The sequence below is a fragment of the Chroicocephalus ridibundus genome, chromosome 1 (assembly GCF_963924245.1).
Source record: "Chroicocephalus ridibundus chromosome 1, bChrRid1.1, whole genome shotgun sequence".
Taxonomy (NCBI): Eukaryota; Metazoa; Chordata; class Aves; order Charadriiformes; family Laridae; genus Chroicocephalus; species Chroicocephalus ridibundus.
Genome location: NC_086284.1, coordinates 211,954,138 through 211,976,847, shown reverse-complemented (window position 1 = coordinate 211,976,847; position 22,710 = coordinate 211,954,138). Strand labels below are relative to the sequence as shown.

Sequence of the window (22,710 nt, the reverse complement as noted above, 5' to 3'; positions counted from 1 at the left end):
ATTCAGCTTGTGGCATCCCCTGTATGCATTTGCTGCAGACTTGGAACCTTTCCTTATCACGCCGGTGATAAGAGCCATTGAGAGCATGCTGCATTGTGGCCCAGGCCCTGCCGGCGTGTCTTTTTGACAGGAATACTCCAGGGCAATCTGTTCCTGTCGATGCTGTGAGAGTGACAGGGAGCGAGGGGCTCTGCTGGCTTTGTGCAGTGGGCTGGAGTCAGAGCCCGCCGAAAGCTTTCTGCTGACTTCAGAGAGCTTCAGAGCGGGCTCCGAGATGATTCCCTTGGGAGGGGATGGGTTTTTCTCTCCAGACACAAATCAAGTGATGGAGAAGAGGAGGCTCCGGGGAGACCATATAGCCCCTTCCAGTACCTAAAAGGACTACAGGAAAGTTGGGAAAGGACTCTTGATCAGGCAGTGTAGTGATAGGACGAGGCACAATGGTTTTAAACTGAAAGAGGGGAGATTTGGATGAGATATTAGGGAGAAATTCTTTACTGTGAGGATGGCAAGACACTGGCCCAGGTTGCCCAGAGAAGCTGTCAATACCCCATCCCTGGAGGTGTTCAAGGCCAGTCTGGATGGGGCTTTGAGCAGCCTGGTCTAGTGGGAGGTGTCCCTGCCCATGGCAGGGGGGTGGAACCAGGTGATCTTTAAGGTCCCTTCCAACCCAGACCATTCTATGATTCTATGATTCCATGGAGTACACAGCCCAGCCTATAGAGGTCTTTCTGTTGCTGGTAAAAACACCATTTTGTCTTTACCCAAACTCACCACAACCCCACATAGAAAGGTGGCAGTTTTATTACTTACACTGGGAATAAGTGGTCCCGGTCCCACTGACACTGAACCTGTTGAGATGGAGTCTGTGAGTGACCACGTTCTTCTGGGGCTGGAAGAGGATGATGTGCACCTTGGGCGCGAACAAGCAGCCCAGCACAACGAAGCCGCTCAGACTCACAGAGATGCACATGGTGGTGGTTTGCACCTAGGAGAGAGTGGGCGCAAAGCGCTGTGTTTCAGTACGGAAAGCTCTGAAACGCAGAATGTTAGCAGCATTATCATACAACAGCAGGAACCACAGTCCTGGGGGTTTGCACTCATGCAGGCTGGCTTGGAATATCTGCAGCATCCTTATCTTCCACAATCATAGGATCATACGAGTGAGGTACACGGTGCTGATGGTGCCCTGTGTCTCTGCGTACCAAGGGGAGCTTGACTGCGTGTGTTCTCCCTCAGTTTAGCACAGAAAGGATAGTGCTGCTCTCTTTCTCTCATTTCTTATGCCCTTGATCTCTAGATTGATCAGGAGATCCTCTGGAACGCCTGTCATGCAACAACTGGGCAAAGCTGGCTACAGTGGAAACCACCTTGCACGTACTGTACTTTATGTGGGTTAACATTTGATACCTTATGTAGATCATCCATTTGAAAATCAGTTTAGCTTCCAACTTCAATCCTAATCAGAGAACTTGAGCAATGCCTTGCAGGAACATAGGAGGGATTTCAAGTAAACATAAGAGCTGGGGACATTTGTCACACTGGGCCTGAAAGGTGCCCTGACTTGGAGGCAGAAGCTTTTGGGCTGAGAAATTAATTGATTGTAAGGCTGCAGGATTTTAGAGTAGTTGCCTTGGGGAATTTGTAAGTGCAACTTTGCTGGCACTATCTTTCTTCCTTTTTGTTCAGTGGTATAACTAGGCGCCAGTTTACTGCCTCATTTTCGGTTTATATTCTTTTCTTCCAAGCAGATTCCTTAATTAAGATGTTGAATTAAATTGCTTTAAAGTCTACTGCTTAATTTGAATGATTATACATACAAGGCTCGTTTTTCCTTAGTTACACTCCTGCAGTCCTTGGAGATTAGCCTTCTTCCATGGGAATGGTTCTCATATCTCCTTGTCAGAAATAATTGGTGCAAAATGAAAAATAGAGTAGGGAATGGACTTTGTTGCTTTATGCATATAGACAGAGCACAAAGTGCTTTGTCAGCAGAGAGTATAATTAATGTGATCATATAATAATCACTCTTTACCCAAGGTAGATGTGGCAAGCACCATGAAAAAGTTCTCAGCTTTCACAGGGTGAGCGAACATGGAAGACCCTACAGGGACAACACAAGAAATGGACACCTTAGGTGCACTTTCTCCTTCTCTTCTCTGCATTTTGTCCACAGGGCTCCACAGAAGGTTCTGGGTGGGTCTTGAACTGGCAAAACAGGACTGGGAGTTTTGTTATAGAACAAGAAGGGCAGAGAAGGTCAATGAAGCTGGTGAGGGGTCTGGAGCACAAGTCTTATGAGGAGCGGCTGAGGGAGCTGGGGTTGTTTAGTCTGGAGAAAAGGAGGTTGAGAGGAGACCTTATCGCTCTCTACAACTACCTTAAAGGAGGGTGTAGAGAGGCGGGGGTAGGTGTCTTCTCCCAATTAACAGGTGATAGGACAAGAGGAAATGGCCTTAAGTTACACCAGGGGAGGTTTAGACTGGATATTTGGAAAACCTTTTACACTGAAAGTGTTGTCAAGCATTGGAAGAGGTTGCCCAGGGAAACGCTTAAGGCACCATCCCTGGAGGTATTTAAAAGAAGGGTAGATGTAGTGCTTAGAGATATAGTTTAGTGACGGTTTTTGTCAGAGTTAGGTTGATGGTTGGACTAGATGATCTGGAAGGTCCCTTCCAACCTAGGCGATTCTATGATTCTAAGAACAAATGAAGGTAGTAGTTTCAAGGGAAGTCCTCTTCACTAACCATGCCCTCCCACCACCCCGGCTCTTCTTACGGTCTGTGCCTCTTGGAGCAGCTCAGCTGTGCCGCCATAATTATGCACTCAATCAATGAAAAGATTTGGGTTAAAAATAGCCCCATCCCACAGGGTTTCTTTTAACTCAGGTCACTTCAATGGTTCGATGTGTAACCCGGCCTCATGGACATGGGTGCGCTGGCAGAACCGGGGCAGTGCTGCTAGACCAGGCAGGAATGACTGGCAGGGGGGGCAAGCTCCTTCAGCCAGAATTACCCCTAAAGAAAATGTAGGGAGAAACTATCTAACAGTAGGAATTTTGACAACTGATTTCATTATAACCAGTTTAACACCTGGACTTTTCCTTCCTATGTTATCACTGCATTTCTTAAGATTTTGTCTAAGGTGATCTGGTTGAAAATTCCCATAAGTGTGCCAGATATTGAAGCTGCCGTGAATTTGTCATGTGTCCTTATTTAATCATATCAGCTTTCTTTGTGTCTTTCATTCTGAAATCAATGTGGATCTCTGCATGAAAATCAATGGCATCAGAGAAATATGTCTTTTCCAGCATCTCTCTAAATTTTTTACAAGGCACCTAACAGAGTCAGCCATGAATCACAGCAGTTTGCCCAGCAGTTTCTGGCCTCTGCTTTGGGATCTTCTGGGTCTTCTGGGAGCAACTTCTGGGATCATTGGAGGACTCTTGCGAACACTTCAAAGAATGTCAGGGTGCGTTGCTGCTGCTGGGAGAGGATTGCTGCAGGAGGCTGTGACTTCTAGGAACCTCCAGCATCTCCTAAGGAGCTCTGTCAGCTGTCATTTACCAGCCTGGAGCTTTTGTCTGAGCTGACTCTTGATTAGATAAGGTTGGGCCCTCTGTAGTGCTGGAGAGCGAAGACGTTCAGCAGCATGCAGAAATGAGCACAGAAGAGGGCTAGAATTTTGCTGAATGTTTTGTTCGTGTGCAGAGCAATGGGGGTGCCAAAGGGCACGGTCCTCAGTGCCCACAAGGGCAACTGTCCCTGGTATATCAGGATTGACCCAGGCTGAGCTCCCAAGGGACGATTCAGCTCTGCAGTTTTGGGGTTGCAGGGATGCCTGGGGCCTCTCACAGGGGCTGGGGGGGTTGTTCTTTTCTCCGTGAGATGTGGAGGATCTCTCTTGCCAAGTTAAGGAACTACAGGAGGAGTTCAGCAGACTCTGCAACATCAGACATGATGAGAAAAAGGTGGAATAGATCTTCTCTGGCACTCTGCAGGTACAAGACCCTGGTCTGTACTAAAGAAGAACTAGGCAGCCTATGTTTGTTAAGTTGGGAAAAGGAGACTTCCATCAGGATGAAGGCTGGAAGTCCGCGACTTGTGGCAGCAGGCAGATGGCTCCTGATCCACTTACAGATCTGCAATTACAGCACAGGTCATTGCCCAGGTAGCAGGGAGAGGAGAGGGAGTTGGACTCTGTGTGAGAGAGCAACAGGAGTGAATGGAATTCTGTCTGGCAATGGGTCTTGACCCAGCTGATAGATTATGGGTCAGGATTAGTGAGCAGACCGAAGTGGACAACGCTGTGGTAGGTGTCTGCTATAGACCACATAATCAGGAAGAAATAGACGAGGCCTTTTTTCATGCAACTGGAAGAAGTCTCATGTTTGCAGGCCCTGGCCTTCTTGGGGCAGTTCAACCACCCTGATACCTGCTGGAGGTACGACACAGCAGGGCAGAAGTAATGCAGGAGGTTTCTGAAGCACATGCAGGTCAACTTCCTAATAAGGGTGACTGAGAAACCGATAGTGGAAGACGCTCCACGTGATCTCATGTTACAAACAAGTAAGTTGTCAGGTGTGTGACAGGAAGGGAAAGCTTTAGCCACTGCAACCAGCAAATGGTGGAATTCACGATTCTGAATTCCAGGAGAGGAGGAAACAAGGCAAAAAGTAGGATCGCTACCCTTCAGAGCAGGTTGACCTGTTCAGGCACCTTCTTTGAAGAATACCATGGAATATGGCCCTGGAGAGAAGAGGGGTCCAGGAGACCTGGCTGTTTTTCAAGAATCACCTCAACCAAGCTTACAAAAGGTCCACCCCAATGGGCAGGAAATCAAGCAAATGTGGCAGGAGGCCTGCATGGATGAGCAATGACTGGCAAGTCAGTATGGATTTACACAGGGGAAATTATGCTTAACCAACCCGATGGACTTCTACGGTGAAATGACTGGCTTGGTGGATGATGAGAGAGTAGTTGATATTTTTTATTTTGACTTCAGTAGGGCTTTTAACACTGCCTCCTACAATACCCTTATTGACAAGGTAATGAAGTACAAGCTAGATAAGTGGACAGTGAGGTGGACTGAAAACTGACTGAACTACTGGTCTTAAAGGATTGAGATCAGTGGCACAAAGTCTAGTCAGAGGCCAGTCACTAGTTGTTCCAGGGGTTGATATTAGGACTAATGCAGCTGAACATCTTCATTAACAACCTGGGTGCTGTAACAGAGTGAACCCTCAATGAGTTTGAAGATGGTACAGAATTGGGAGGAGCTGCTGATACACTAGAAGATAGCTGTGTTGCCATCCAGAGGTACCTTGACTAGCTGGAGAAATAGGATGACGGGAACCTCATGAAATTCAACAAAGGGAAAAAACAGTCCTGCACGTTGGGAGGAACAACCCCAGGTACTAGCACATGCTGGGGGCCACCCAGCTGGAAAGCAGCTCTGCAGAGAAGATCCTGAAGGTCCCGGTGGGACAAGTAGATCATGAGCCAGCAATGTGCCCTTGCAGCAAAGAAGGTCAATGGCCTCCTAGGATGCATTACACAGAGTGTTGCCAGCAGGTCAAGGACAGTGGTCCTTCCCCTCTACTCAGCACTGGTGACACACACATGGGGTGCTATGCCCAGCTGTGGGCTCACCAGTACAAGAGAAACACGAACATACTGGATGAAGGACCATGGAGGTGATTAAGGGACTGGAACAACTGTCACATAAGGAGAGGCTGAGAGAGCTGGGGCTGTTCAACCTGGTGAAGAGAAGGCTCAGGAGGATCTTACCAGTGCGTGTAAATACCTCATAAGGTACTACAAATGAACCAGACTTAACCTACTGGTGGCCAGTGACAGGACAAGAGGCCATGGGCACAAACCAAAATACAGGACATTTTGTTTAAACATAAGAAAGCTATGAAGACGGTCAAACACTGGTACAGGTTGCCCACAGAAGTTGTGGAGTTTCCATCCTTGGAAATATTCAAAACCTGACTGGACGCAGTCCTGAGTGACCTGCTGTAGGTGAGCCTGCTTTGCGCAGGGGAGGTTGGACTAGACAGTCCCCAGAGGTCTCTTACAACCTCTGTGATTATGTGAAGACATGTTGTGTATGGAAAAATCCTGCAGCTGACCTCATGATTGAATCATTCTTCCCCCAGAATTCCTTTTGCTGCTAAAATTTATTCCATTCAGGGAGAAGAGAGTAGTCGTGCCAATATAAGCAAGCTTAGCCTAGCAGAAAAAAAACCCATGTATGTTCAGGAGGCATAGCTATAGCACCAACCCTCCCCAGAGCAGGCAAGGCCTTAGCCAAATAGCAGGATTATTTGGTGGGTGAATCTGTAAGACACACAGTACTACGCCACCCAGCATATCTGGCACCTGCCATACAGGGTTCATACAGGGACATTTCTGCTTCAGTATTGGTAGGGAATATGATGTTCAACTACTTTGTTTGTTTGTTTGTTTTTTAAATACTACAGTGAGGTCAACACCAAAATCTCTGGATACATTTCCAGGAGCTCTCATTTTTTTTTCAGAAGAATGAATCCTAAGCAATGGTTTTGCCTGATATCAAAATCTCAAGCCAGTCATCATTTATTTTTTTTTGTTGTCACTATTCTGTTTCTAAGGTTGTTTATTGGTGATACCACCAGTATTTGTCTACATTGGTACCGCACAGGTTGCTTCAGAGTCAACATGTAACACTGCATGGAAATTAAAGATGGGCTTTTCAAAGGAACCCCAGAAGTTTAAACATCTAGGGTGGGGTTTTCAAAGAGCTCCTGACATGTCATGAAAGCATCAAATAAGGTGTCAAAAGCATTTTCTGTCAATTTGGTAGGACTGCAGTTGGCTTATGTATTTAAATTAAATGCCTATGGTTGCTTCCGAAAATCCCACTCAGGCCATAAGGCTGAAAAATTCTGCTTGAGCAATCAAGTCATTCTCCTCTTGACCATTAGTGTCTGTGCTGCCCGCTCACGTGACTGTCTGCACTGATATTACCCTCTTTCTATGTCTATCTTCCTGATTGCTTTGGGTGTCCGGAGCTGTTCCCCAGTGCCTGTCTTAAACTTTCCCTTCATTACCTTCAATCCATTACTCGCCATTCTAACTTCTCCTGAGACTGAATAATCCCTTTCTCTCTTTTTGTTGCCTCGAAATTATTTATAGTCTGTGATCACGTCTCCCTGGGTTTACTCTTGTCTAGACTAAATATATTTAGCTCTTTTACTGTCACTCTGCGTCGTTTGTTATGTATCCCTGTTTTCTTGAGGTTTTCTGTACTTTTCCTAAGATGAGAAAAATAATACTAAATATACTGTCCAGGGTGGTCACACCAAAAGCATGTTTAGTGACATTATTAGCTCCACAGGTTTACATGCTATTTCATGTACATACTACTGGTAATAATACCGCCCTAAACTAATCTACCTTTCTTCTGGGCAGAAAGTTGAATTAATTCACTGCAAACCGCTGTAAGGGCCAGCTCCAGCAGTCACTTCTCACATCATAATAACTGTGAGATTTCCAGGGGAGCAGATCTGAATCTTTTTTCTGAGACAATTTCCTTCTGTCCAAAAATACAATTTTATTGAACTTGAAGCTTTGCAACACTATGTGACAATTTAAGCAATTTAATGTTTTTTAAGTTTGTTGGTGAAGGCTGACCAATATTTTCTGCTCAGTGAGATATGTGTTTTATCTCCTACAAAGTGCAGAAAGAATAAAAAGTTCTATATTCAAGCATAACCTTTGTTAGATTGTTTTCTTAAAAAAAAATCCTTTTTAATAGAAAATTTTGCAACTCTTTCCTTATCTTTTTTCTTTGAAAGAATATACCGTATTTGAATGGCAGATTCTTTTGCAGAAGGAGAGTAGTTAGTTCAGTTTTTAATTTAAGGCCCACCTCCACTCATTATGACTCATTCTAACTCACGATCTCCTAGATTTTTCTGTTAGGGACTACGACTTCACATACTGATGTACCAGTATGAATATTTAATCCATACTCTATGCCTCTATTACAGTCAGACTGATAGTACTAATTCCTGCCACCTCTAACCCTACATGCACGGCTTGAAAGGAGACCAGCTTTCTTAGAAATAAGCTAAAATTTGGTAATATGCTTAGGTAGATGATAGCATTGAGGCAGAGCTTGTTTGCAAGGGATCCAGGGGACAAAAGGAGTGAAGGAAGCTTTTAGTGAATGACGACACGGTCCTTTAACGTGATGCACATGATTTATGGAAACAGATATCCAAAGACTTACTCTGTAGTCACTGGATGTCACATAAAATATGGGGAGAAAGGCCAGCCAAATGATGCACGTTGTGTACATTGTGAAACCGATAAACTTGGCTTCGTTGAAGTTCTCTGGACATTTCCTTGTTTTGAAGGCATATACAGTGCATAAGACTACGAGGATTACATCATATGTTAAGGAGATTAACATACTGGAATCTTTGACATTGCATTTCAATATGACAGTCTCTCTCTTCTCAGGAAGAGTGTACCGCCTGGTGCCAGGGGCCTCCAAGATAAGCCACACGGACACCACCACAATCTGTACCAAAATGAGACTCAGGCAGATGAAGACCTGAGAGCTGGGGCTGATGAACTTAGGCCTTTGAGCACCGTTCTTTACACCATCAAATATCCTGGCTATGCAGTTTGTTTTTGTCAGAAGGGCAGAGTAGCAGACAGCAAAGGAACTTCCTAGCCCCAAACGACGCAGAGTGCAGATAGCTGGAGAAGGCTTGGCTATGAAGAAGAAAGTCATGCTGTAAGACAGGAAGACCCCAAAGAGCAATATGTAGCACAGTTCACGGCCAGAGGCTTTCACCAGGGGGGTATTGTTGTGCTTGATGAACACTGCAATGACCATAAAAGTACAAATAAAGCCCAGGCATGCAATCGTAACAGGACCTATTGCCCAAGCATCTTCCCACTTGATGTAGTCTTCGGGTAGGTCGTAACAGCCAGTCAGGTCAGCCGTGGGCCATTTTCCAGGCCCACAGTCCGCACAGGTAAATTCATCAGCCAGGTACTCGTAGGTTTCACAGGGAATACAAATCCAACAGCAGACATCTCCAGGTTGCATATTCTTCATCTCGTTAGGAGCACAGGGGTCACTGCACTGCGAGACAGGGACAGAGCTCCTGGACCAGTGGATAGAGTCTACCTCAAGTGACAGAGTTTCTGCCCAGTGACCAACCTTCACATAGGAATATCTGCCTCCAGTGTACTGGAAATTGAACACGTTGTATCGTCCTATCCCATCTCCATAGGCATCAAATTTGACCATACTGTCGGCTGAATTGGGAGGGTTGAATGGAGCTGAGAGAAAAAAAAAGAAATAGAGAATGTTATTTCCAACACAGAAGACGACTTTTCTCACCATTTTGGCAAGCACAGACACCTGACAGCTTACAGAAACCCATTCAAGTGCCAACAGGTAAGTCAAGTCGAGAGGTCTGTATCTGTCTCATTTTGAAAAGTTTTTGCCTTGTTTGAGCTTGGAAGAAGAAAAGAACTAACATAGTAGAACTCTATTTCACTTTACAGTATGAGAAATATTTGTGAATGTGGAGAACTACGTTAGATTACCAATGTCCTTACTTTTTTTGCCCTGGATACAAATGAATTCTCCAATTACTTTCCCCTGTATTCACAACTGCTACCTTTCACATTTTCTCTTAAAAGAAAGATATTTGCTTTTAACTGAGACTCAGCATTATTTGGTGAAATTTAGCTGTCATGATATAAGGAAATTTAAATGGTCAGATTAATAAACATCAATTTTAAGGCCAACAGTCTGGAATGCAGTTGAATAGAAGATTCATTTAGAGGATGATGGACAAGTAACTATGAAGTCCTCAACAATTTCTTACTATGTCTTTTTCGCTTCTCCCTGTGTTGCAGGAAATTTTGAATCCCTTCTATTTTGTTTCAGTTTTATCAGTTTCTGATATTTCTTGTCTGGTCTGAGGTTCCCAGCATGTGCTGCTTTGGTCCTATATCTTGTTTGGGGAATAGACAAAAAAAACACAAACTGAATCTGTGATCTTCTGTGAAATCAATTTTGTAACACTTCCAACTGGTAAGCTCTGGAGAGTTTTTGTTTTTTCCTCCAGCTGAGACTCATGCAGGGAATGAAGAAATATTAAAAATGTAGGAGGAAATTGCATTTACCATGTGATTTATTGGTCGTTTTCTGTAGCATCAAAGGTGAACAGCTTTATAGGCAGGAAGCAAAAGTGTTTTGTTTTGTTTTGTTTTTTTTCCATTGATGAGCAATAAAGGTGATTTCGTTCCCCAGTGTCTTTGGTTACAGAAGTGGTTCCACTGTCACTGCTGGAATAAATCTTTTTTCCCCTCATCTGTGCCCATCCTGTGCTTGAGCATGAGCAATATCATATAAGGATGTAATATCTTCTTCCACTTCAACCTCCAGATACTTTGAATTTCTTGCAGTAAATTTATTTAGCTTCTATAAAGCACTGAGGCTAAACTCTTTCACTGTTATCCCTGCAGAGCGTTACCTTATTTTGCAGTACTCCCACCAAGGTCAGTAAAAGGGACAGTGATTTTTGTCACAAAAGCCCTGATTGGGGGGTTGATGCATAACCTGCACCTCCCAAGGTGTTGGACTTGCAGTGTATTTCTTTCCCAACTTTCTTCTTATCTTAAGGCAAGGTTGGAAGATAATTTATGCCCAGCTATAGTCCCTTCTGGGTTTGAGCCAAGACTCTGCCTGTTCTTATCCCTGCCCTCTCCTGTGCTTTACCACCTCACCTGTGTCATCTACAGTAGTGGACAGCCCTGGTTTGCAGCATTACAGACTAGGTCTGGGTAATTCAGGAATGTGTAAAAGGATTATTTTCTTTTTCTTCACTGTTGGCATCTAGTTGCACCGCTGCCTAGCCCCACAAGACCTCTGAGTGCACAAAAATTAAGGGCAGCATAACACTCCCTCAAATGGCCAGTCCTCCTGGAAATAACATGCTTTAAATTAAACAGGTAGCTAAGTTCAAAATATAGGTCAACAAGAAGAATATTAAGCAGCTTCCCTTTTCTCCCTCCTCCTCCTCGCACACAGGCGTGCAAGCTCTCTCATCCAGGAGCGGCGTTAAAATGAAATCATAATGCAGCACTTACTTAACAGCGCTTCAATAATGTGTTGTCATTGCCAGTGTCTTATTTCATTATTCATAACACCTATGCAGATTGTAGAAGCTGTTAACACAGCAGCCCATTTTGAAGAGCCAATTTTTTCACTCCAGTGTTATACAGGCCAGCTCCTGAGCTGTGCTGGGAGCCCGTGACTTGTACCGGCACTGGTGGAGCTGCAGGTAAGCAAGACAAACCACAAACTGGTTGCATGGCTTATCTTCTGCCAAGGGCATAACTTCAAGCGCGTGATTACCCCAGTGCAAGTGATGTGAAGGGTCAGAAACACCAGCACTTTTTGGGAAAGAGTTCCCCCTCTGTAACATCTTTAACAACTTCTTAGTTCGGATAGGATATTTATCATTTAAATAGCACAAAGTATTTGCCTTGGGATTTGGAGGCAGGTCCAGAACGCAAAGCAAGTAATCTCACGTGTAGTTTAGCTTGAATCTTGTGTGTACGCTGCCTTCCACGGGCTGTTCTCACACTAAAAATATGAAGAAAAGGTTTTTGTGGGATGGTATGTTCTAAGTCAACCACAGCTTGTAGCTTGAAACATTCGTTTTCAGTGGCTACGGACAGAGGAAAATAAATCACACTCCTTCAGATAGAGAGGGTGAAATCATTTAACCAAACAACGATGTATCAAATTATAGTATGGCGAGCCAAAGCCTACAAATGAGCCCACTGGGTGGCAGCAATTAATATATTCACTGATTACATAGAAAATCACTAAGGTATTTTAACAGATATTTATCAACATATTCTAGATCCTGTAGAACCACTTCCAAAAATTCATGTTTTTAGAAAATATGATCTAATAATAATCATAAAAATAAGATGCTTATAGGCAGGAATGTAATAACATAAGAAAAAAGAATAATTTTTGCATATTGGTAGATGATTTTCGCTGAGATGATGTCAGGACATGTCATAAGCCAGTCTGGGAATTTTTTTGTAGTTGAATTTCAGCTTTGAGAGTGAACCTACAATCTTCATAACAGGTATTTCTGGCAGGTCTTTTTCAGAGTTGCAGCTAAGCTGTTTTGGATTTGTTCCTTGGGAGATGGGAGACAAGACTCGCTGGGTCTACCCATGCTGTTAGCAAAGAGGCTATCTGAATCACAACACAAACTTTGTCTCCTGTGAGCAGTCTCTTTGAATCTTCTCCTCCCCTTGCACGGAGCTGGTGCAGGGTCTGAAGCACAAGTCTTATGAGGAGTGGCTGAGGGAGCTGAGGTTGTTCAGCCTGGAGAAAAGGAGGCTGAGGGGAGACCTTATCGCTCTCTACAACTCTCTGAAAGGAGGGGATAGTGAGGTGGGGGTTGTGCTCTTCTCCCAAGTAACAGGTGATAGGACAAGAGGAAGTAGCCTCAAGTTGCACCAGGGGAGGTTTAGATTGGATATTAGGAAAAACTTCTTCACCGAAAGGGTTGTCAAGCATTGGAACAGGCTGCCCAGGGAAGTGTTTGAGTTGCCATCCCTGGAGGTAATTAAAAGACGGGTAGATGTGATCTAGTCCCTGCTTACTGCAGAGGGGTTGGACTAGATGACCTTTAAAGGTCCCTTCCAACGCAACAGATTCTATGATTCGATGTGGTGCTGAGGGACATGGTTTAGTAGTACCTTGGCAATGCTAGGTTAACTGTTGGACTTGATGATCTTAAAGGTCTTTTCCAACCTAATGAATTCTATGATTCATGAAGTGAATTATCCTTATGCAAAGCAGTTATCAAAGAGAAATTCTATAAAAGAAGTTATCAAGGAAAAGAAAGGATAATTAAAAGTGACTGAAAGATAAACCAGCGATGCTTTGTCCTCCAGCTTGCAGCAGTTCAGCAACGAAGATGCAGCAGCAGTGACATTTATGAGAACAGGAGAAACACTCAGGTACACAGAGTGCAGAAGAGAGAAACCTATGGAGCCATGGTGCCGGCAGCCCACCTCTGTCAGCTCACTGAAGGAATCCTATTGGAGGAGAAGATGCCATTGTGTAAGTGGAGGACAAACTCCTTCAGCTTCAGATAAGAGAGGAGAGCTGGGGAGGGACTCTTTATGAGGGAGTGTAGTGATAGCATGAGGGGTAACAGTTTCAAACTGAAAGAAGGGAGATTTAGATGAGATATTAGGCAAAAATTCTTTACTGTGAGGGTGGTGAGACACTGGCCCAGGTTGCCCAGAGAAGCTGTGGCTGCCCCATCCCTGGAGGTGTTCAAGGCCAGGCTGGATGGGGCTTTGAGCAGCCTGGTCTAGTGGGAGGTGTCCCTGCCCATGGCAGGGGGGTGGAACTAGATGATCTTTAAGGTCTCTTCCAACCCAAACCATTCTGTGATTCTATGGTTCTAAAAATGCACAGTTTTATGACTGTTTTAGTAGGAGATATCAATAAGAACATAAAATACTGTCATAAATTTTATACAGTTAATTATGTAATTTTATTTCCATCTTCCTACAGTGGAATCATCTTTTCCAGCCATCACATAACTTACTAGTATGTGCTCATATGCTGTAAGAAGCAGATGAGTTGCTCTCATTTGGAAATCTTTAGTATTTTGTGTGTCAGTGATGTATGGTTCTTCGTGACAGGAAAGAATTAAGAAAAAAAGTGCTGGAGAAGGGGGTTTGTTTTCTTATTGGTCAAAAATATTATTTTGAGAGGTGGTAAGGGAAATATTTTTTGAAAACCTTCTGATTCTGCACATTGCCTCCGTTGGGTGAAAGTACTCCAGGATTTTTTAACCAGGAATGAGCAGAAGAAAACAAAGCATTTTTAATCCTAATTAGGCACAGGAAAATTTTTAAGAGGTGGAGCAGCCTAGGAAAAGATGAGCGTCATCTTAACTGGCTTGGAATCAGGCTGAGTTTTGTTTGCCAGCAACATCTTTGGGCCAGGAAGGGTATTTTGCATACAGAGTCTTGCATGTGTCTGGCACAGAGATGAGTGTATAGATGTTGCCTTATAGGAAGTATCATCAGCAACAGTTCCTGGTAGGAACGATGACAGGTATGCCTACATCTGAGAACATGCTTCGTATCCAGTAAAACATCTGTTCTTTGCTTGCAGAGTGTATTCTTTCAAAACAAGGTACAGATCAGAGGCACAGCTCACTAGCTAGGAGGCAATTCATTAATAACAAGGCTTGATGAAAGCTCTGCAGTTTTTCAGCTCGGCAGTTTGCAAAGCTGTGGGATTTCATGCTGTTCAGAAAGAAACGTAAAAAGGACTATTGTGTGCACCAAAGGCACCTTCTTCAACAGCTTGTTGGCCCCAAAGACTTTCAGCCAATAGACTATAAGGAGATCATGATTAAAAAGAAATGCAAGTATAAAGAGGGAACAGCCTGGCATTTCTGAATAGTTGAGTAAAACCTCTTTAGTCTCACTAGATGGTGCTGCAAAAACTCTGAACTTCTGATTTAAGACTGAAAAACAAGACATTTGTTTATGTAATGGAAAAAAATATAGTTTTTTAAATGCCCCCTACTCCTTCCTGTTACATGTCCTGGGCAATGCCTTATTAAAGCACTGTAAGGAAGAGCTTTGATAATAATATAACAACAGGATATGCTGTGTTTGTCCAACGGGCTAATCTGCATGTATGGTGCCTTATCTGGAAAAGCATCACAGGGGACCCTGAGAATGCATATATCTTTTCATTTTATTTTATTTTTAGCTAGATATGGTTTGTTGAGGTCAAAGTGACTTATTTCTGCTTGGCTGAACATTCAGACTGAGTAATGCAGACCTGATGCACCCACTCTTCTTTTTATCACAGCATAACGCAGCTGGTTTCACACCTGGTTGTCAGAAGGGACACTGAAATTTGGCAATTTAAAAGTTAGTATAGGGAATGCTCAGAGTGAAGTTTCACTAGATTGTACCTCTCCACAATTAATAAATAATGAATGAGCTTAAAATGTCAGTTTTCACAGAGACAAGTAGTCACTGTTAAGCTCTGCACCGCCGCTTCTGGATGTGTTTGGGTCATATGCAGTTTTACTGCTTCTTATTCAAGAAACATGCACAAAACTGTGAATGCCATAACCCTAGGCTCAGCTTTACTTGAAAACAGCTCGGGCAAGAGGTGTTGGTCTGGAACATGTAAATGTGTAGAATCTTGAGTGGTGTAAGGCCATTTTGTGAGAGAGGCACAGGGTCACACCTGACTACAACCACCCCTGATTAATCTTCTACAAATGTAATTTTCCTATCTATATGTACAGATTTTCCATTCAGCTCTGTGGCTCCTCTCAGGTTAGGAACTCACTTGCTGTAGGGGATTTTAACATGTGTCATAGACCCCCCCCAGGGTTTGCAGTACTCAGAGACAGCAATGTTTCCCCATACCCGCTTGCAAAGGTCTATCACGGGGGTATCTGCATATGAATTAGTTATCCCGAACTCCTGTCCTACAAAAAAGAATGGGTGTTTCTGGGGTTCACCTTAGAGTAGGTATCTAGGATCGTTCAACTGAACTGTACCTGGCTTTTTTCTGCTGACCACAACGGCAGTGGCTAGCTAAGATACGTCCACAACAGAGGTATCTGAAGTGAGGTGAGATGAATATCACCCAGGTGGTTGGAACAGAGAGGCTCACAGCTGGAGTGCCAAGTGACAGCAACTTGTACAAGCTCTCTGCAAGGCACCTGCGAAGGGGTGTCTCTTGCAAGCTGTCTGCACAGGCTGCTGTGGTTGCTGCGGAGGCCGTTGCAGAGAACAGTCCAGGAGAAAAGTCATGTGGACACTGGCAAAGTAAGCGAAGAATGATCCAAAAGACTAGAAGAATTCATTCAGCTTGCCATTCTTCTCGTCGTGCCTGAATGCAGAACTCCCTAGCTGCCTTTCCTGTGAAACACTTGCCCCGAGCATGGTGTTTTACATTTTGAGGTGTCTGTTGTCCCCTTGCTTGTGTGGCCCTTGGGCATATGTGTGGCCTTTAGGATTCGGGGAGAATGAACTAAATGCTAAGGTACGTCAAGGAAATATGAAAGGAAGTATTTCCTTTCCCTTCATCAAGGAAATTATGAAATCACTCTTATTTCTAAAAGGAAATTTAAGGAACTAAAAAGGGAATTTCTCATTTCATAAGGGATTTCGATTTTGAGACATGGAAGGCAGAAAGCATGTAAATATTTTGCAGGCATTATATTTCTCCTTAAAAATACAAAACATATCCTCTGAAATGAAGAAAATTTCTTGAACTTTTTTGGTTAAGGTTGCATTAGTCCAACTTTAAAATAAATCAAACATTCATGTAAAAGCATCCAAGGTGTTTTTCTTATTTTAATAAATCTTCTAGGCTGATAATTGATATGAATGATTTGTGAGATTCCAACATAGCAATGCTTTTCAATTGATACCGTTCTTTTAATTTAAGATTATCCACTTTAGGAAATGGCTGGCACAAGAGGTAAAATGCACACAAGGTAATTTATGCTAGCAATCAACTTGCAATTACAAAGGAAATTAAACCATGACTTTAAACTACCTAACTCCTCCCTCAGGCCAACTAGCTATTTTGTAAACAGAAGCAAGGGGAACCCAATCCCATTACGAAGAATTATGGCCACTGTTGGGGTGACAACACAAAAGCCTGGAAGCCTGAACTATAAGTTCTAGACTGGCCTTTGGTATCTCTTGAAGTGTTCTGGTCTGAGAAAAAAATGAGTTCCCTAGTGAGCTATCTGCCGGTTGCTGAACATTAAAATTGCTTTCAGAGCTTGAGGTTTTGGTTAGGACATGTCCGATTTGGACTTCTGGGTGAGGGACGTTCTCATTTAGCCTCAGTGCTGGGAACCGGTGCCGTGCCTTACTCCTCTCTTCTCAGTGTGTCTGGGGTGCAGCTGAAGGAGGTTGAAGCTGTCTTTTAATTTTGCTAAAATTCACTTTGGGACTAAGTAAGTAAGTTAGTGACTCAGTTATTTCACAAAGGCGTGAACCTTTCTCTTTTTGGAGGCACCATTCCACGATGTGCTAATTCCACCCCCAGATTGCGTATAGTAGCTGGTGGCTAAGGAAGTGTTGAATACCTAATAATATTTTTTGTCCTTCTTTGTCAGCCTGAAGGAAATATGAATAGATGCAGTTATTAAGATATTAAAGGAAGTTGCTTAAAACATTCTCTCCTCTGTGGGGACTTGAGGATTAGAGAGGTGTTTCCAGACAGTGCTCTGAATAATTTAGTTAGATAGTTTGCCCTTAGAGATCAGAACCAAATGAACCTTGAAATAGACCCTCTGGCTGTTATTTCCTAATTGGCCTGATATGAAGACACTCCCAGATCAGGCAGGCTGACATATTTAATTACTTATAATGCAATACTAGTAGTAATAGCGTAGCTGTGATGGTCTAAGATTCAAGAAATTTCAAGCTCATAAGAAAGGCAATATTTTTTATTAGATTGATCTATGGAAGGAAGAAGTGCACAAGCTTTCAGGCACAAGGTCACTTCATTAGGTCATCAGAAAAATTGATCAATAAATTTGACCTTCAGTTTTGTGAAGGAACAGCTCTTCTTGGAGTTCAGTGTATCAGTTTTGTTTTTTTTTTATTGCCTGCTGGAAACACAATTTCACTTTGCAAACAGCCTCATTACTATCCGTTTGCAGAGTGATTGCTGAGAGCTTTTTGTTCATTTCTTTAAAACTATATAGTTTAGAAACACAAGGTCTGATCAAGATGCAAGACAAGATACGGCAAAGAGATGTTATGCCAAAAGCTTCTCTGTTTTTTCCAGATACGTGGGCAGTCTAATAAAGGTATTGCCTCTTCCTACAAATCTTATGACTTTATGCTATTATTTTTGTTACAGAGCTACTGAAAATGCTCAGCAATCACCCTACAAATTGCTAATAATGAGGTAATTTGCAAAATGATATTGTATTTTCAGTAGGAAAATAAAACCATAAGTAGTGAATTCTAAGGAGAGCATCTTTTTGAATTAACTGAAGCTCAAATTTATTGAACCTTTTGTGGAAAAAAAGGAGTTGTAGGATGATTCAGAGCTGGAATAAAGAAACAACGCTATGGTGAAACACACATAGGAACTTCTATGCTCAGACATGTTATGCAGCTCTGTTATAGTATTTGGCATATCTGACACAATCACAGAATCACAAAATCACAGAATGACAGGTGTTGGAAGGGACCTCTGGAGATCATCTAGTCCAACCCCCTGCCAGAGCAGGGTCACCTAGAGCAGGTTGCACAGGAACGCGTCCAGGTGGGGTTTGAATGTCTCCAGAAACAGTGACTCCACCACCTCTCTGGGCAGCCTGTGCCAGGGCTCTGCCACCCTCAGGGTAAAGAAGTTCCTCCTCATGTTTAGGTGGAACTTCCTATGTTCAAGTTTGTGCCCGTTACCTCTTGTCCTGTCACTGGGCACCACTGAAAAGAGCCTGGCCCCATCCTCCTGACACCCACCCTTTAAGTATTTATAAGTGTTGATAAGACCCCCCTCAGTCGTCTTTTTTCCAGACTAAAAAGACCCTAGTCCCTCAGTCTTTCTTCATAAGAGAGGTGTTCCAGTCCCCTAATCATCTTGGTATCCAGTGATGTCAGTGGAAGACAAAGACTTGGAGTTCAGCTGGAAATGTAAATGTTTCAGATATCTTATGGTGTGAGACACAATTTGTGAATGTAATATGTGCATGAAAAAGTTGCCTATATTTCTTTATCTTAACTTAATTAGGGTGTCTACATTGGGAGTGTAGTTTTCTTCAAGAGCTCCTGTAGTCAGTGGAAAGAAATGGACACATCCAAGGGTGGGCTCTGGCTAAACCGAGTTGCCGTCAGAAAAATGGGTATGTCAAAGAGGATATGAAAGCTGGCTGGCTTGAATTTTCACCACTGATGGAGAAATCATCAAAGTAGTGCTTTCAGTAAGGCCCACCACATGTATTAGTTGTGATTCATGTAGAGGTTTGAGTCTGCATTTTCTTTTTACTTATTTCCATGTAAGAATGTGATGGCTAGAAATGCACATCTACTAAGATGACAGGTGAAGTCAGTATTCAATAGAGTATATCTCATGAATGAAAAAATGCTGAGTCAGCCAATTTAGGGGTGAAAGTGGGCTACCCACCACAACGAATTTCAGCAAAAAGATAGTGAGATAAAGGATAAGGACTCCTGGCTTTTAAGGTGATTCATGTGTATCAGACACCAGCTACAAAGGTAACACGTCACCTCTTGCAGCACCGTCAGCGTTCATTGGTGCGCATCATCCTACAACATGCAAGCTGCATGTCCTATTAACACTTGCAAGTTCTTCTGCTCTCAGGAAGAAAAGATAAAGCTGAGAGCACAGAATCATTTTTGCTAATGTTTTGCTCCACTGAATCAGTTCAGCAACAGCAACAGCAATCACTGGACCTCAGGGGGAAAATGTAAAAAGGAAATGTTGATTTATTTGCCTGTTTAATGGTGGAAGCAGAGACACATTGATAGGCTTAGCCTGATAAAGTGTTTCAGAGATCTAGAAAGGACATTAACAGCACTGCCTCAAACCTTCATCTGACTTGAGGTATTTTCTTCTCTAAAGAGCCTTTAAAGATGGGATTTTTATTCTTTCAGTTATTGGACCATTAAGTAGCCATTAGCTATTTATTCAAATAGATGTGCAAATGTAGTAGAGAAAGTTTAACAAACTTTTTCAGCGCATTTTTATCAGTTCCCAATAGCAGCTTCATACGGTGTCTTATTTGCCACTGTCTGGTGGAGATCGGTCCCACCAAGCTGACATCAAGATCTTGGAGCAGTGATCAGCTGCTCCATCCATCAGGGCCATAGATAAATACCAGGGGAAAACTCTACTTTCAGGGAAATTATAGGTAAAAATTTTTTGTAGGGGCACATGATGTATAGTTATTTATGCCACAGGAACAGACTTGGAAGGGACCTCAAGAGTACAACCTTATGCTGTTACAGGCAAGTATGTCATTGCTGCTTAGACTAAAAGAGTCTAGTAAACCCATCCCATACACTTCTGCATATGATCAAGCATTTTCTAGTGTTTTGTAGCAAATGTAATACCTACTGTAAAAGACAAAGAGCCACAGAGAAAGTGTTCCCACAGGAAGAGAGTGGGAGAGTTCTGTAGCAGAAGCTCAGGAAGATGCTTGAGGCTCCAGAGCTACATACAAACAAACTGCTACTGATCACTACAGAAATTCAACCTTGGCAACAAGGGAAGACTGTTTTTAGGGCACAATCAATGGAAAGATGAACATGTATACAGTCTATGCAAAACATCGTACAGATGGTGAAAAGATTAAAGAGATAAACAAGAAGCCACAAGGACAGTAAAAGCCCCTGCAAGAAAAGGAACAAAGGGAAAACTGAGAGAAGAATCATTCTGGGACTGTCCCCTGGTTATGGATGCTGCAACTCATCAGCATCTAAACACCGGGAGCTTCTCCCTCCCCGTCGGTAGAAAAAGATTGCCGCTTTTTGATTTGCTGTTTGGTTTTTTTTTTGCAAAAACATACATCAAGTAATATTTTTTACTGCAGAATCGGGTTAATTAAATTCAAGTTTTGAAGAACAATGAGACAGTGCTCTTGTGAGTATGTGTGTATGTGTGTACAAGTGTGCGTGTGTGTGCATGCCTGTGTGTGTATTTTCTGATCCAACCCTCCTGTATGACTGCGTGGTTGATAGAATCATAGAATCATAGAATCATTTAGATTGGAAAAGACCCTTGGGATCATCGAGTCCAACCATCATCTCCACTCTACAAAGTTCTCCCTTACACCATATCCCCTAACACCACATCTAAACGAGTCTTAAACACATTCAGGGATGGTGACTCCACCACCTCCCTGGGCAGCCTATTCCAGTGTCTGACCACTCTTTCTGTGAAGAATTTTTTCCTAATGTCCAGCCTAAACCTACCCTGCTGCAGCTTGAACCCATTCCCTCTTGTTCTATCACTAATTACCTGTGAGAAGAGACCAGCCCTAACCTCTCTACAATGTCCTTTCAAGTAGTTGTAGAGAGTGATGAGGTCCCCCCTCAGCCTCCTCTTCCTCAAACTAAACAGTCCCAGCTCCTTCAATCGCTCCTCATAAGATTTATTCTCCAGGCCCTTCACCATCTTCGTTGCCCTCCTCTGCACTCGCTCCAGCACCTCGATATCTCTCTCGGATGGAGGTGCCCAGAACTGGACACAATCCTCAAGGTGTGGCCTCACCAGTGCTGAGTACAGGGGGACAATCACCTCCCTCCTTCCACTATTTCTAATACAAGCCAGGATGCCATTGGCCCTCTTGGCCACCTGGGCACACTGCTGGCTCATGTTCAGCCTCTTGTCAATTAGAAGCCCCAGGTGCTTTTTGGCCAGGCAGCTCTCCAGCCACACTTCCCCAAGCCTGTAGCCATGCATGGGGTTGTTGTGGCCCAAGATACTGAGTCATGGAGTCAAACTGATGTCAGACGCAGCCATTAGGAATCATGGTGCACCCTGAAAGTCCATACGATCTCAGCTGCAGAGGCACACGGGAGTTCTGTGGCACGTACACTCTGTGTGAGGGCTTTGTTCAAGGCTGTGCTTTGCGCAGCTTTCCTACACTAATAGTTTCCCTATTTCCACTAATCACAGTACAGCTCCTCCCCTGGCCAAAACTACAGTGTTTTCTTAGCTGAGCCACATATTTCAGCCACAGAAGTGGTAAATATTTCATACATACAAAGGAATTGCTGCATTAGCTTATTCTGTTGTTCATCTAATTGTCTGGAATGTGTGTATAGCAGCAAATAGAAAAATGTACTGCATGAAACCCGTATTGAATTTAGGAGCAATTGCACATACACATTTAGAAAGTGTATGTCTCTCAGCCTTCAGAAGTACTCTTGAATTTCTTCTGTAGGAAAAGTGCTAGATATGTATGTGCCATTAGTCTAGAAGGGATGAGATGATTCACATATTGGCAAGTAGAAAGATGGGCTTGTAATAAGCGAAGCAAAACTGTCGGAGATGAAAGATCGATGCAAGACTGAGGAGGCAGGAGCCTTCAGAGTGTGAGGTACATTAACCTCTGCTTTCTGTTTTCTGGGTGTTTGCAACCACCATTCCCATCACCGTTGCTTTTGGCTCTATGCTGTTCTTCCCATGCACTAAGGAGATGGTGAGTTTTGGTGTGGAGACCCTACAAGACAACTTAAATATCTTGGTAATTATTTTATGATTTACGTGCCTTAAGTTTAAGGACTTATATTTGGAGATATCATCATTCTGTCTTAGTGCATCCCAATAGTGAGCAGGTGAGTTGATGTTGATCTGCTCCACGGCTGGGGCAAGGGGTGAGAAAGCAAATCAGAGGACACTCCTGTGCCCGAGCCATGCTGGGATTCTGTGGACGTTTTTGTTAGAAATTTCTCTGCTTCTGATACCCTTGTGCATGTCTATGTGTGTTCTTCTCCCCGCCTTGAAGAATTTTAGTATTCTTTGTGTTCGCTGGTTATATCCTCAGACAAAATACACTTTCATGGCAGGAAGGAGGAAACAAAAGGAAATGACTCACCCAGATAA

The 22,710-nt window shown here is 43.2% G+C and overlaps 1 protein-coding gene across 6 annotated transcripts in view; it reads right to left on the bottom strand.

Annotated features, from left to right (window-relative positions):
- GRM3 (glutamate metabotropic receptor 3) overlaps positions 1 to 22,710 on the bottom strand; it is a 117,458-nt gene that overhangs the window by 6,077 nt on the left and 88,671 nt on the right. For all 6 annotated transcript variants that reach the window (XM_063323569.1, XM_063323568.1, XM_063323567.1 and 3 more), the window contains 2 exons: positions 8,281 to 9,347; positions 814 to 988 (listed from right to left, as the gene is read on the bottom strand). In XM_063323569.1, the coding sequence (XP_063179639.1) occupies positions 814 to 988; positions 8,281 to 9,347 (1,242 nt within the window). The remainder of the gene's footprint in view (positions 1 to 813; positions 989 to 8,280; positions 9,348 to 22,710) is intronic.